At 36.5% G+C, this 14,333-nt stretch overlaps 2 protein-coding genes across 6 annotated transcripts; one reads left to right on the plus strand and one right to left on the minus strand.

Annotated features, from left to right (window-relative positions):
- Window positions 1-872: 872 nt before the first annotated feature.
- Window positions 873-3,155, minus strand: LOC122046155 (adenosylhomocysteinase-like). The gene is made up of 3 exons (XM_042606703.1): window positions 2,373-3,155; window positions 1,406-1,942; window positions 873-1,337 (listed from the first exon to the last, which is right to left on the minus strand). Exons 1-3 carry the CDS (start codon window positions 3,081-3,083, stop codon window positions 1,128-1,130), a joined length of 1,458 nt encoding a protein of 485 aa, XP_042462637.1. The 5' UTR covers window positions 3,084-3,155; the 3' UTR covers window positions 873-1,127.
- A 2,195-nt stretch (window positions 3,156-5,350) lies between these two features.
- On the plus strand, window positions 5,351-12,597 carry LOC122046156 (ethylene-responsive transcription factor-like protein At4g13040). Of its 5 annotated transcripts, none has more exons than XM_042606706.1 (8): window positions 5,351-5,599; window positions 6,509-6,581; window positions 7,054-7,110; window positions 7,638-7,768; window positions 11,055-11,139; window positions 11,516-11,696; window positions 11,980-12,101; window positions 12,202-12,597. In XM_042606706.1, exons 3-8 carry the CDS (start codon window positions 7,068-7,070, stop codon window positions 12,348-12,350), a joined length of 711 nt encoding a protein of 236 aa, XP_042462640.1. In that variant the 5' UTR covers window positions 5,351-5,599; window positions 6,509-6,581; window positions 7,054-7,067; the 3' UTR covers window positions 12,351-12,597. The 5 variants fall into 5 exon arrangements, with proteins under 5 accessions (XP_042462640.1, XP_042462642.1, XP_042462641.1 ...); XM_042606705.1 differs by having other exon boundaries at window positions 5,352-5,599; window positions 6,044-6,581; window positions 7,057-7,110; XM_042606704.1 differs by having other exon boundaries at window positions 5,352-5,599; window positions 7,057-7,110.
- Window positions 12,598-14,333: the final 1,736 nt, after the last annotated feature.

Here is a 14,333-nt window from a genome sequence, read left to right on the forward strand (position 1 = left end):
GAGGAGATGACCTGTCGCCGGAGTGGGAGAGCTCGACGCTTCTGTCGTGGCTCGCGGCCGGAGAGGAGGAGGGGGAGAGAAAGGAGAGGACGGCGGCTGGAGAGCTCGGCGCAAAATCTAGGGCTCGCGACAGGAGATGAGGAGGGGGGAGAGGTCGGGGGTTCTCTTCCCGCGGCAGAAGGGGACTCGCGAAGAAGGAGGCGGCAGAAGGGGACTCGCGGAGAAGGAGGCGGCAGAAGGGTACGCGGCGGCTAGGGCTTTGTTTCCTCTCTTTACGCAGAACTTGTAAATTCTTTGTTGACGTGGCAGCGCCACGTTTGCTTCGCCGCACCGCGCCGCAGCAAAAATGCCGCAGGCTACAAGTTCTATATATATATATATATATATATATATATATATATATAATAATAATAATAAAAAAATATTGTTATACTAAGGATAATACAATATATATTATTTATAAAATACTTAATCAATTAACCAATAAAAAATTTATTTTAAAAATTATTCTGAAAATTATTCTAATAATTATAATAAAATTATTAAAATAATTCTAATATTAATTTAATTTAATAATTTAATCCAATCAATCATCATCCAAGTTAATCAATAAGATTAACTGAATTTATTATTATTTTTTTATAATCAAATCAAGCATAGAAGTTCTCACTTAAACCTTATTGAAGTCGACAGGAGCAAATGGAGGTGGAAGATGTTTGTCCATATTGAAGTGTGAATTTGACTTATACCTCAGTTGAAAGCCAAGCAATTCAATTAAAGTAGATTTGAGGTTTGGCCAATTTGAAAGCCTCTTCTTTTTCACTCTGTTTTTTCTTGTTTTTTGAAGAATGAATGTGTTTGTGACACGGAAGTCTCAAAACTAAATTTCACATAGTAGCTCGACAACAAGAAGTACCAAAGGGGCATCGCTTGGAGAATTATTCAGTTCCTAAGCTTGCCCACAGCATTCCTCATCGAATTCAACATGGAATAAAACTCCATCGGAAATAGCAAAAACAGAAAGGTAGAAGGTAAATCAAGCAAAGATAATTTCAGCATCACTCCGATCCCTGGGGTAAGACTGCCGCCATTGCATTTCGGGTATCATCTCAGACCGAAATAGCACATTAGTACCTGTAGTGAGCAGGCTTGTAAGGGCCTTCAACGGCAACATTGATGTACTCTGCCTGCTCTGGTGTGAGCTTGGTGAGCTTGGCTCCCAGCTTACCCAGGTGCAGAGCCGCAACCTTCTCATCCAGATGCTTAGGCAGTACGTACACTTTCTTCTCATACTTTCCACTTTTCCTTTCCTTCCACAACTCAAGCTGGGCAATCACCTGCCAAGATTTGTTCCCCAATTTAGTTACTGTATAGATAGTTAGCGGAAAAGTATCGAATTTGATACCTGGTTTGTGAAGGAGCAGGACATGACAAAGCTGGGATGTCCAGTGGCACAGCCAAGGTTCATGAGACGTCCCTCCGCAAGAACAATGATGCCAGAGTTCGTCTTGGGGAAGACCCAGCGGTCGGTTTGGGGCTTGATGGTGATGCGCTTGATGCCTGGGTAGGTCTCAAGCCCGTGCATGTCGATCTCGTTGTCGAAGTGGCCAATGTTGCATACGATGGCATTGTTCTTCATCTTCTTCATGTGATCCACCATAATGATATCTTTGTTTCCGGTTGTGGTAACGAAGATGTCGGCCTCGGCGACAACATCCTCCAGGGGGAGAACAGGGATGCCCTCCATCAGGGCCTGGAGAGCGCAGATGGGATCGATCTCAGTGACGATGACACGGGCACCTGCCTGCTTCAGAGCAGCGGCGCAACCCTTGCCAACGTCTCCATAACCACAGACCACGCCAACCTTGCCGGCGATCATAACGTCGGTAGCCCTCATAAGCCCATCAGGAAGGGAGTGGCGGCACCCATACAGATTGTCGAACTATTTTTAAAGAGTCATGAGACAAGGAAAACTAATAGTCAGAGATCTCCAAATTTGCATGGCAAGAAACAATACACAGATAAATAAAAACATAGATCTGAGCCTTACGGAACCAAAATTAAGAAAAAATAACCGCAACCAGAAAACAGGTATTATTAGATCCGCAACAAACTATCAAATGAGAACAAAGATCGCTCATATGTTCAACGATTGAGTGAACAAATCCAAAAACAACTGCATCAGTGATATGTTCCCACAGCAACTGTAGAAATAGACCAGATCTAAACGAAGGGTACAGATTCCAAAAAGTAAAGTAAACAGGAAAGAACCAACACAGATCTGGAGATCTAAAGCGTGAGAATGGGAGAAAACTAAGCGCAAAAAAGAGTAAGAAGCACAAAATTCTAGATCCAGGAATAACATATCTAACCTTGCTCTTTGTGACGGAGTCATTAACATTGATGGCGGGGAAGAGGAGGGAGCCGCTGGCTTGCATCTGGTACAGTCGCTTGACACCAGTAGTTGTTTCCTCCGAGACGCCGACTAGGCGCTCCTTCATCTTGTGGTACTTCTTGGGATCGACCTTGAGCCCATCACGGATGATACCGAGCACGAGCTGGAACTCGACGTTGTCGGTGGAGGCCGGATCTGGCAACTTGCCGCTCTTCTCGTACTCTTCCTCGGCCTTGACCCCCTCATGGATGAGGAGCGTGGCGTCACCACCGTCATCGACGATAAGATCGGGGCCGCCGCCGGTGCCCCAGTCAAGGGCACGCTCTGTGCACCACCAGTACTCGGCGAGTGTCTCGCCCTTCCAGGCAAAAACGGCCGCGGAGTCGCGGGCGATGGCAGCGGCGGCGTGGTCCTGGGTGGAGAAGATGTTACAGGAGCACCAGCGGACCTCGGCGCCGAGGGCGGTGAGAGTCTCGATGAGGACGGCGGTCTGGATGGTCATGTGGAGGGAGCCAGAGATGCGTGCGCCGGCGAAGGGCTTGGAGGGGCCGTACTCAGAGCGGCAGGCCATCAAGCCGGGCATTTCGACCTCCGCGAGCTCGATCTCGAGGCGGCCAAAGTCAGCCTGGGAGAGGTCCTTGACCTTGTACTCCCGGCCAGTGGACGTCTTCTCCACGATCAGAGCCATCGTTAGGGCTTCGAAGAAACGAGATCGAGCAGGAAAAGGGCCGAGAGAGAGGAGAAGACGGCGATTGGAGTAGGAGAGGGGGAGTGCTATATAGGAAATGAGTGGAGCAACTGACGGACGAGATACGACAGAGTTGGAACTGAGGGACGGGGCCGGGCCGTCCGATTTGACGGGGTAACGTGGTGGGGGTAGGTTTTAGGACTCACTGCCATTATCTAACGGCAGGCTTTTTATTTACGGTCAAAAATGTATTTTTAAAATAAAAAATATATATTTTATGTGATACTCTTTTAATAATAAATCGTAAATTTGGCCCTGTTTTTCTGCTCCAAAATTCAATGAGATATTTCTTTGAATTATCTTACCCGTTAGTTGTGTGGGTGTAATTTGTCATGATGTGGCCACGTGGGCATGTCTTTATGACTAGGGTGGTAGGCCAATCATTCAAGACATACACCGATTTAATATTTTTCAAATTCTTTGTCAATATTCTTAATAAACAAAGAACAACGTGACCAATAACTCACTCCACAAAAAAAACAAAATGATAAATTAAATGAAGAATAATTTTTTAAAAAATGAGCCTTTTGGTTGGTGAGATTTGAAGAAAAAAATTGCATTGCAATTGTGGCAAAGTAACAAACACCATTCGAGATCCACAAACACAGGTGTTGGTGTTGATGTTAACATTCACCTACTCCTTTGACTACCCTTTTCTTCTTCCTTATTATTATAATTACACTTTGAATTATTATTATATTTTAAATATTATTATGCGATGTCATCGTAAGCTCATTCGTTGCTTAACCATAAGGTCAAGATCTACTTATATGAAAAAAAAAATATATGATAATTTTAATTAGTTTTATTAATTTATTTTTATTTTTGGATAATCGATCTGGTCTCAAAGAATTTTTTTTTATTAGTCATCAAGATAGTATTCTTTGATTACGTCCTCTATTTGGAGAAATTTTTTTTATAAATACGTCGTATTTAGAGTTCGAACCGTAGAAATCTGGATGACAATCTAAATATTCTACCATAGTATCATGACCCCAGAGACATCAAGATCTATTTATGAGTCCCGTTAATCACTTGGCTTAGTATTTATCGATCATTACGAGTACCATGAATCTAAACTATCTCTATTACGAAAGGAAAAAAAATACACTTGCTTACAATTCTATTAGTTCTTTCAACATCCTCTAAACACCTTCCACATCTCCTATTTAAATTTAAATTCTTAATGGTTATTTTTTTAATGGAAAATCAAATATTCACACCTAACATTTTGGGTAGTTAAGAGTTGGATGGAGTTCAAATGTCTTCAGTGTTCTCCAATCACTCGTGCCTTTATACTCCTTTATTCTGTTCATATTTTTAACTTTTCGGTTTATTTGATATAAAAAGAATTATAATTATAATCAGCTCTAAAATTAATCAGTATAAAAAACATAGATATCTTAATCAACAAAAATATATACCGAGATAATTAATTTTTAAAATAGACAATCTTTCTTGTCCAACTATCCAATAAATTTTAAACATAATTTATATATACTCAAAAATCAATTATTAAAATATTCATATATATGAGGATTCAAACTTGAGTCGTTTTTTTAAAATTTAGATTTTCAATTCTTCCAACTAATTAATTTTGACCAATTTAATTTCACGGGAATTTTTTATTAATTACTAGGATAAATTAAAAAACAGTAAGGAAGACTCATTAAACTGTCACCATTCTTAGAATTGTAAAAAAAATCACTATAATATATTATAGTTAAAATTTAATTCTTAGATGTACGATTAACTATTTAAAAAACTTAATCACGGTATCATTGCCTCCGGACACAAACTTGAATTCTCCTATAGCCCTATTTATTCCCCTTATTATTTTACCACTACAGTCGGGACACCGTGGCGAGAAGATTATTGCAAGTCAATTCAATTTTGAATTGGGCAAATAATGAATATTGAAAATTTAATTTTTAGTTTAAAATATTACATATATTTATTTTAGTGGATTAGAACAAAGTAGTTTTTAGTAGTTATTAACTTACATCTCTACCACCAAACTTGCCCTATTTAAATTGTCTTTTTTATACCTACCAGGTTTGTTTTAAAAATAATATAAAAGTGAGCCTCTCTTGGTAAATTAACGGGGAGGGTTCCGTACGGATCATGGACCGGAATTTCACGCGGCCGGTTCAGTTAGCCGCTAATGATTAGGGGCAAAAGAGTAATCTGGCAAGTTATGAGGGGAGCGTCCACGAAGACGTCGAAGAGAGAGGCGGACAAAGCGTCCGTTGCCTCGCCTCCGCCTTGACAACGCACGACTATAAACGAACCAAAGACGAACAAAATACACAAATGTTGATCGACTCAAAGACCAAAGGCGACGGCGACGGCGACTAAAGGAGGTGGATCCCTGCCTTCTCTCCGCCACCTCCTCAGCCTCCGTCGCTGCGGGCTTCTCCTCCGCCTCAGCGCCGCGCGGCCGCCGGCTCAACCCGGTACGCAGCCATCTACCGCCCTCCTTGGTTCCACCTTGTGAATTTAATTTTCTTTTATGTTCGGCTCTCGGGGTGGTGCTTGCTTTCGGGTTCGTACACGGGTTGTGGACTTGGGGGGAGGCGCTTCGGGGCTCGGGTTGTTGATGGGTTGGTCTCCACCTTGGCGCCTGGCTTTGGTTGGACCTTGATTTCGGTGCGTGGAATGGAGGTTGGGGATTGGGGTCGTCGGGGGTGCTGGGTTGGCTGTGTGGTTGGAGTTGCTGCTAGTGATTGGTGAGTACATGGATGCCTGGGAGCAATTGTCCCGTGAGCAATGCTTCAATTTTTGTTCCTTAGTGGCTTTATTTGGAGGCTGTGGTCCGGCTACTCTGTTAATTTTTTTTTGTTCAAGGGAGCGTTCTTGGTAATCTTAAATTATCGATGAATGATCAATCCCTGTTCTAGGAAGGAAGGAGTCGAACTGGTGCTAATGTTTGGACTTGGAGGCACGTACCATGGCTCTGTAAGACCGAAGCAAAATTCAGTAATGGTCGGCAAATCTGCTTACTTTGATGGCTTTTCCTTACTCAGCAGTAATATGCAAAAGTATTTACGTGGGTGCTGTTGGATTTTTCCAAAAGATTTACAGTTTCAATTTCTCTCTTATTTGTTTGCCCCAGTTCAGTGTGGACTAAAATTCTCTCCGTAGAACAACTATGTATTGTAGAAGTACTATGCAAATCATGAGAATGTTGATTTGCCTAAAAGTCCAAGTAGGAATGATGAAAACTTTAGGAGAAGAGAGATTTTCAACTCATGATCTCTATTCCTCTGTATTATGATATTGATTGCATCAGGACTGAGATTATGATGTCTCTAACTTGGTGGCAAAATAGTTTGTTGTTCATCAATCCTTGCCATCCATGACAGGAAGGAGATCAAAGTTGGCGTTGATGTAACTGTGCATCTATACTGATCGGGTTGACAAAAAAGAACTTTTCAGGTAGACCTTTTAAGAAGTTCTCTTCACCGTCTTGTTAGTTACTGGAGTAATATCTGAACTAGCTTAGACATAAGAATTGGCGTATGGCTTTCATGTTTATATTAAACACCATTTGGGAGAAAATGCTTTGCAGGAAAGAGTTGAACAATTCATGATCTCCAGGATCACTTTTCCTCCGAATTCTAAATTGTCTGTGCTGAGGGCTGAGAAACAAGCTAGTTTGTAACTCATGATAGGAAGGAGATGAAAGTTGGTAGAGATGTAACTATCCAATTATACTTACTGAAATACAAGAAATCTAAATAAGATTCCATGAAGTTCTCTTCTCTGACCTTAAGTTACTGATCTATTAGCTAAACAAACATTAAAATAAATAAATAATAGTATGGGTTGCTGCTATTTTTCCATTATCCTTTTTGATAGTGTTGTAAAAACATTCCTCTTTCCATTAATTTCTCTTTCGTACTGTTAGCAGAGTAGTCAGCCATGGTTAGCATAAGAAGGAGAAGATATTTGGGGCTTTGTTCCGGTAACACTTTTTACTCAATTTCTTCTCTGCTTAGCTGAACCAAATGGATTTGTTCCCCTATTTTTTCAATTGTGCTCCATGAATTTGTAAATATAGTAAATTTTTATATGCATGGTCATTTTACCTTTATCTGTGGAAAAAGCGAATCTTCTTATTTAATCAAAATCTTCTTTTTAAAACTCGTTTTTGATCTGGTTTAGTTTTAAAAGTTTGAATTTTTGAGAAATGTCTCCTGTCATCTTTGAAGTTTTTAATCGTTGTGGACGTCTAGTAAGCTATCACATTGGTTAATGAGGGCCTCTTGTTACCTTCATTAAGTACGGATATTGAAAAGCTTTATGATGAAAATGCATAATGGACATGGTGGATTTGATATTTTCTGTTTGTGGCATGCTTCTCTTAGATCAACATAAGTGGAAGTATTTTATTCAGTAACTGAGTGAGCTTAGAGTCCCTTAAAAAATAGATTGAGCTTAAATGATGTGCCAAACTTGGAAATTAGCAAACATTTCTATTTGATATTGCAGGGAAAAGTTCCTTTCCTGTTGTGCTTCCTAAGCCAATCGAGCATAACATTTCTGTGGGCAATTCTAATCCACATGTGAATCTAAATAGTGTGCATCCTTTTCCTTCAGTTGACGCAAGTCTTGCAGAGACGGTAAGATAAATTTGCTAGATCTTTTTATATATTTTTCAGGTTTTTAAGCCTTATGTTTTCCTCTGTTATTATTATTATTATTATTATTTTGTATAGGATCTATTTATGTCTTCATTTGTACCATGTTCATGATTTAATGGATTGGATGAAATTTCTACATTCATACATTTTTTCTTTGATGTGATAACTATGTTTATTTGCATATATTATGTTTATTTTGAGATAAAATCTTGATAGACACGTTTAAAATGGTAAAAAAAAATATTTTGATAACCAATAAATACTCAAGTTATGTGATATGAAAATATGACAAATATGCATATCAAACAAGTAAGAAAATTAAAAAAAAAAAAGACTTGGCAAGTAATAATAAAATAAGATAAAATTTATTTAAATATAAATGATGATATATTAGGAAATAAAATCCAATGACGTAGAAGAATTCCACCTAATGAGATAAGGCTTGATTATTATTGTTATATGATAAATTATATATATATTTTTTTAATTTTTCTTTCATCGCCCCTTATATGTAATGTTATTATAGAATTTTATTTCCTTTAGGAAGCCTCCATCGTACTTTTGTTTCTATTGCCACATATCATATTAAAAGTGTTTAAAATTAATTATATATGGAGAAGTGCACAACAATATATGCAATAAAATATTAAAATTTACATCCATTATACTTTATAAAAATAATCAACCTAACAACCAATATAAAGAAAAAATTCATAACTATTGCATAGTATTTCAAATATTTAATTTAACCAATCTATATCAATAATTTTTTTTTGCATATATCACATATCATATCCTTTTTTTATTAACCTAATAAAATAAAATACTCAATCCTTATAGTTATGAGTGTTTTTATACTTAAGTCTAATGAAAAGTTTCAAAAGTATGGCTCCTCTAGAAAGATTATCTAACCAAACATATCAAATTGTTTTTTTGAACAAACTCCTCATGGTAGACATTCCTCACTATTTACAATGTTTCATTATATTAGGGCAAAATGCTAGTTCCATTTGCATCCTGCATAATGATTCACCCACCATATATTAAGTTTTCTAGATTGCTCACTACTGGGATGGATATAGGAAATCTAATTACGTCCTTCACAGCGTATGCATGTGTGTCCTTTGAAGCTCTTTTTAAAACCCACGCTCTATCCTCATCTTCTAGAATCTAGAGTTAAGAAATTAGACTATAGATAGTGCTTCGATTCTTTTTTCCTAGCCTGACAAACTCCCTAACAAGATTTGTACTCACAGACATGTGGTTGTCTCCTAAATTTATCTGATGAATTGTTTTATCTGTTTCTCAATCAAATGTTGCTTCTATAGAACAGAGCATGCTCCTGAGCACTAGGAGGAGCTAGCTTTAACCCTTTTTTTTTTAAAAAAAAAAGAAAGATTCAAATCATAATAGAAGTTCAAAATCTTATAATGTTAAAAATAATGGTCGAGTACCAATCATGAATTTGAATTAACCCCATTTTTTAATTTTTTCATCCAACCAAACAGATCATTAATTTCACATTTGAGAAGGCCTCTTACACATGTTTAAATAACTAAATCTCCACTACCTAAGTGTCTTGCTATTTTGTGTTAGGTCATGCTCCCTTTTGAGCTTTAACAAGGTATCAGAGTAGCAATGTTGGGCATGATGAAATCCATGTAAAAAGCAGTAAAGTAAAGGGGATGAAATTCCACCCTTTAATGCGACATGACCAAAGCATGCTTATTAAGATCTTTAATCTCATGATCCAAATAAATTTGACTAATCCATATCCCAAGTACGACCTGAATGAGTAGGCTTCTACAATCCAATCTTATATTTTTTTCAACATTATTAGGTAGGAGTGACTAAAAGATCGATTAAACTGAATTAAGATCGAATTTAGAAGTTTGATTCATTTATTTTGAAAATTCATTTTTTTAAATACCTTTTTTTTTGTTTGATTTCGATTTTAAAATCCACAGATCGATCATCGGTCAACTTCTATATATAGTAGTCAACCATACATCTCAATTAATGATTCGAGTACCTAATATGAGTCAACTAATCAATTCATTTGATAATCAATCGAATTAACCAATTTTATAGTAGTTCGATTTGTTCAGATTTGATGGCAAAGTTCGGTCGGTTCGATTTAGTGAGTTTTGATTTATTCGATTCGGTCGGTTTAGTTTTGAATTGATTACACACTCCTATGCTATGTAGGGTCTCAAATCTGACACTTAATGAAATATATTCATACTAAAAAAGGACAGTCCAGTGTACGAAGCTCCCGCTATGCGGGGTCCCAAGGAAGAATCCATTGTACGCAGTCTTATCTTACTTTTTACAAAAGGTTATTTCCAAAATGAAATATACTCACACTAATTTCTATAATTTAAAACTTGACACTTACAAGATGTAAGACCATATTTTTCATGTCATAACATCGTATAAATTTTCCAATCAATTATATGAGAACTATTATTGACTTTGTAAATGGAATTTTTTTTTTTTTACTTTTGTCATGTCATTCATCTTATAAGAGCTATCATTCCACATAAGAATAAAAAACCATAGTTACATTGCATTATTCACACAATCGCCATGAATAATACAAAACTAAATTTTCATTTACTATAACTTGCAGATTTGTAGATAAATAGATATTTATATGCCCAATTATTTTACAAACACACTTTATTATTATACAATAAGAGAAAGAAACATGCCTTTTTTTTTGTTTGGAACATTTCTTGAAATATGTACGAAGATTTATCTGTTGTCGATAATGTTAAACATAGTTTAAGCATCTGCTTTTTCTTATTAAACACAGGGGAGGCGGGAACCTAGTATTAGCTAACTCTATAAATATGATGCATCATGCTTGATAAAATATCGTCATGTAATTTGGAGGTCACGAGTTCGAGTTTCAAAAATAATCTCTTGTAAAACAGGGTAAGACTGTGTATAATAGGCTTTTCCTGGAATCCTAAATTAGTAGAAATTTCATACACCGAACTGCCCTTTATGCTTAATAAATTGCGAACGTATTGCAGATTTACTGAATATTTAAAGATTATTGACTATTTTAAATATTCTGTATTTGTTGCTAGTAAACCTTCTTAATTTGTATTTTGGCTTAGAAAGGAGATCCAAAAATAAGTAGCTGAACACTTCAGTATTCTTGTTTTCATTATCTTAGTTTAATTTGGTATTATATTGTTGAGAATATATTACTCATGTTTGTGAACCATTCCTGCACACTTGTACCATGTTGCAGGAAGACAAGTCCACAACATTTCCTGGATCCTCAAATGCCTTTGAATCAAGCATGTCGATGGAGGAACCAAAGAATTACAGCCCAGGTTAGCTTTTTCCAATATTCTAACTGTTACATTATAGACACCGAAAATTGTGCTGTCTCTGTATCTGTTCTTGTTCACGGTATCATTTATTTGAAAACAGAGAAGAGAAAATGTACCGTCAGTGTTCCTTCAAGTCATTTCTTCATGGACTCCAAAACATGTTTGTATAAGAACAAAAATGCCACTTGTTGATCGTAGCAGAAACAAATTAGAAAAAAGGAATTGCATCTCCTTCTTAGCATGACTCGCCATGATTGATATATGTTGAAACAATGAAATTGGAAAAAGCTTATTCTTTTGATGGCATGGATTTACAATTGAGATTCTTTTGAGTGTTTAGTTTAAGTGGTGGCCTTTTTGTTGCTTCCGTTTCTAGGCAAAGAAATTAAATGCAGAAAGCGACATAGAAAAAGGCACCATGAAGACCAGAAGCCATGCATAATGAGAGGAGTATATTTTAAGAACATGAAATGGCAAGCGGCAATAAAAGTCGACAAGAAACAAATTCACCTAGGGACAGTTGGATCTCAGGAAGAAGCTGCACGATTGTATGACAGGTATTCATCTTCACTAATTGATGCACACAATTAAGACTGAACAACTTTAGAACTTGTAGTTAGAATGTTACAATGGGAAAGTAACTGTGAACTAGTTTAGATCATTCAACAATTTACAAGATAACACAATCCAGTACAGGTTATTTAGGACCTTATCCTAGCCCTTCTACCAATTCCTCATAAACTAGGCGCTTTCTCTGTTTAATGACTTCTTTTGTCGATATTTTTCTTGATGAGATACTTTTCAGGTGATTCCTTTCTTGTTTGTTTGTTTTGGAAACAGAGCAGCTTTCATGTGTGGGAGAGAACCTAATTTTGGGCTCTCAGATAGGGAGAAAGAAGAGCTTAGGCAATTCGACTGGGAAGAGTTTTTGGCCCTAACTCGGAGTACAATCAACAACAAGAGTACACAAAATGAAGCTCAAATTTATATTTTTCTCATTTTGGTCATGTTCAACAAAATGCTCTGGTGAACTATTGATGTTAAACTGATTTTGTTTACCAGAGCACCAGAGAAAGTTCAGTACTGTAGGGCAGCAAAACAAGTTGGAGACTAAAACCACAGATAGCAACTGGGAACTTGGAGGAGGAGCTCGTCAGTCATCTATCTCGGACGATGACGATGATGTTGATTCCGATACGCCTGTCTCATAACCAAGACCATATTACAAAAGTTGAGGCTAGTTCATACACGCATAGTTGATGATGATAACCAAGTAGTATTCTCGTTGCTTCGGAAAAAGGCCGTATTAGGGCATTTTACTCTTGATATCTGCTCGTATGTGATGCGATTGTCAACATCTTTTTAAGGTTGTGGCAATGCTAACCGCAATTCTTGCGGAGACAATGGTGGCTATGGTCTAGATTTAGTAAAAAAAGATATATAATTTAAGATTTTAAAGTGAGATGAGATACGGTATTCGAAGAAGATCCCGTGTGATACAAACTGGATTTAGGATTTAGAGAAAATGAATTTGGCTGATACCATATTGAAAATTAACAATTGTTTTAATTTTAAAAAACTTATTCTATTCTTCCAAACAAACTTTTTCACTAGAATTAAATAAAATTATCAAAAGAAATTAAATTAAAATTTTAAAAATAATAAAGAGGTCTGCGTCATTATATTGAATTTTTTTTTTTTTGAATATTTCAACGATTATATTTATTTAGAAATTGATCGTTGACACAGCACAATTACTTAACATACTGATACTGTCACAGAACGCAGACTTGGCTATTAATTAATTACTTAATGTATCAACTTAATTAATTAGGCGGCGGGGGCGGGTAACATATGCAGGTCCTCTTCCCAGGATGGGAATTTGGGTTGGGAGTACAGGGTGTTGAAAAATCAATAGATTGAGGGAAAAAATAATATAAATTTTTTTTTTGATAATCTTATTATTAAAGTAAATAAATTTATTTATATAAATTATTTAAAATAATAATAGAAAGATTAAATAAGGCATACAATATACCATCGTAATAATTATAAACATAGTAATATAATAAACTTGGAAATATTATTTTTCCTATTTGATTCATATCGATTTTGATTGTGATGCCAAATATAATAAATCTCAATTGATTAAAATCAATTAGAGATTATTTTCATTATTATCATTAGCCCCGACAAACTCAACGAAAGTGCCTGAATGTTGAGTTTGAGTGCTAACTTGGTGAAACGTTGTCTAAATAATGACTTGGTAAATATATCAGCAATTTGATCTTCCGTAGAGATGTAAGAAATTAAAAGTAGTCGAGTCGTCACACGCTCCCGAACAAAATGAAAATCAATCTCTACATGCTTGGTACGAGCATGAGAAATAGGATTTGTCGCTAGATAAGTTGTTCCAATATTATCACACCATATTTTAGGCGTAGCAGTTGGGAAAAAGTATAATTCTGAAAGAAGATATTATAGCCAAATAATTTCTAACGTTGCGTTAGCGATGACTTTATATTCAACTTCAGTACTTGAGCGAGAAATTGTAGGTTGCTTCTTTGAAAGCCAAGAAATAAGATTTCGCGCAAGAAATATAGCATATCCATTAGTAGAACGTCTATCTTCGGGAGATCCAGCTCTATCTGCATCACTGTAGGCAATCAACTCTCGTGAATACTGACGATATAAAAGAAGACCATATAGAATAGTGCTTTTAAGATATCGAACAATTCTATTAACACCTTCCCAATGATGTTCAGTAGGAGCATGCATAAATTGACAAACATGATTCACAGCGAAAGTAATATCGGGTCGTGTAATTGTGACATATTGTAGGGCACAAACAATACTACAGTAGATCTAGGGTTAGACATCGAAGAGGATGAAGACGGAGTGAAACCACCCTCAATGATTGGTGTGGAGATAGGGCATGCACCATCCATTTTAGCTCGTTATAGGAGCCCAGTAATGTATTTGCTCTGTGAGAAGACAACTTTCAGAATGTGAGAGAAACTCTATGCCAAGGAAAAAACGAGCATTGCAAGATCCCGAATAGGAAACTCTTAACGGAGAAGATGTAGTAAAGTAGTAATGTCGTTTTGATCACTATCAGTTATTAATATATCATCCACATAAATCAGAACAAATATTGAAAATTTCTCATTACATTTATAGAATAAGGAAGAGTC

This window comes from Zingiber officinale, chromosome 2B (assembly GCF_018446385.1).
Source record: "Zingiber officinale cultivar Zhangliang chromosome 2B, Zo_v1.1, whole genome shotgun sequence".
Lineage (NCBI taxonomy): Eukaryota > Viridiplantae > Streptophyta > Magnoliopsida > Zingiberales > Zingiberaceae > Zingiber > Zingiber officinale.

What these genes read in the sequence shown, in the direction of transcription:
- LOC122046156 (XM_042606706.1), top strand. Translation starts at nt 7,068, where the DNA reads ATGGTTAGCATAAGAAGGAGAAGATATTTGGGGCTTTGTTCCG. An exon ending in ATATTTGGGGCTTTGTTCCG is followed by an intron (nt 7,111 to 7,637) that starts GTAACACTTTTT and finishes TTGATATTGCAG; the next exon opens with GGAAAAGTTCCTTTCCTGTT. An exon ending in GCTGCACGATTGTATGACAG is followed by an intron (nt 11,697 to 11,979) that starts GTATTCATCTTC and finishes TTTTGGAAACAG; the next exon opens with AGCAGCTTTCATGTGTGGGA.
- LOC122046155 (XM_042606703.1), bottom strand. Translation starts at nt 3,083, where the DNA reads ATGGCTCTGATCGTGGAGAAGACGTCCACTGGCCGGGAGTACAAGGTC. An exon ending in ACTCCGTCACAAAGAGCAAG is followed by an intron (nt 1,943 to 2,372) that starts GTTAGATATGTT and finishes CTTTAAAAATAG; the next exon opens with TTCGACAATCTGTATGGGTG. An exon ending in CCTGCTCCTTCACAAACCAG is followed by an intron (nt 1,338 to 1,405) that starts GTATCAAATTCG and finishes AAATCTTGGCAG; the next exon opens with GTGATTGCCCAGCTTGAGTT.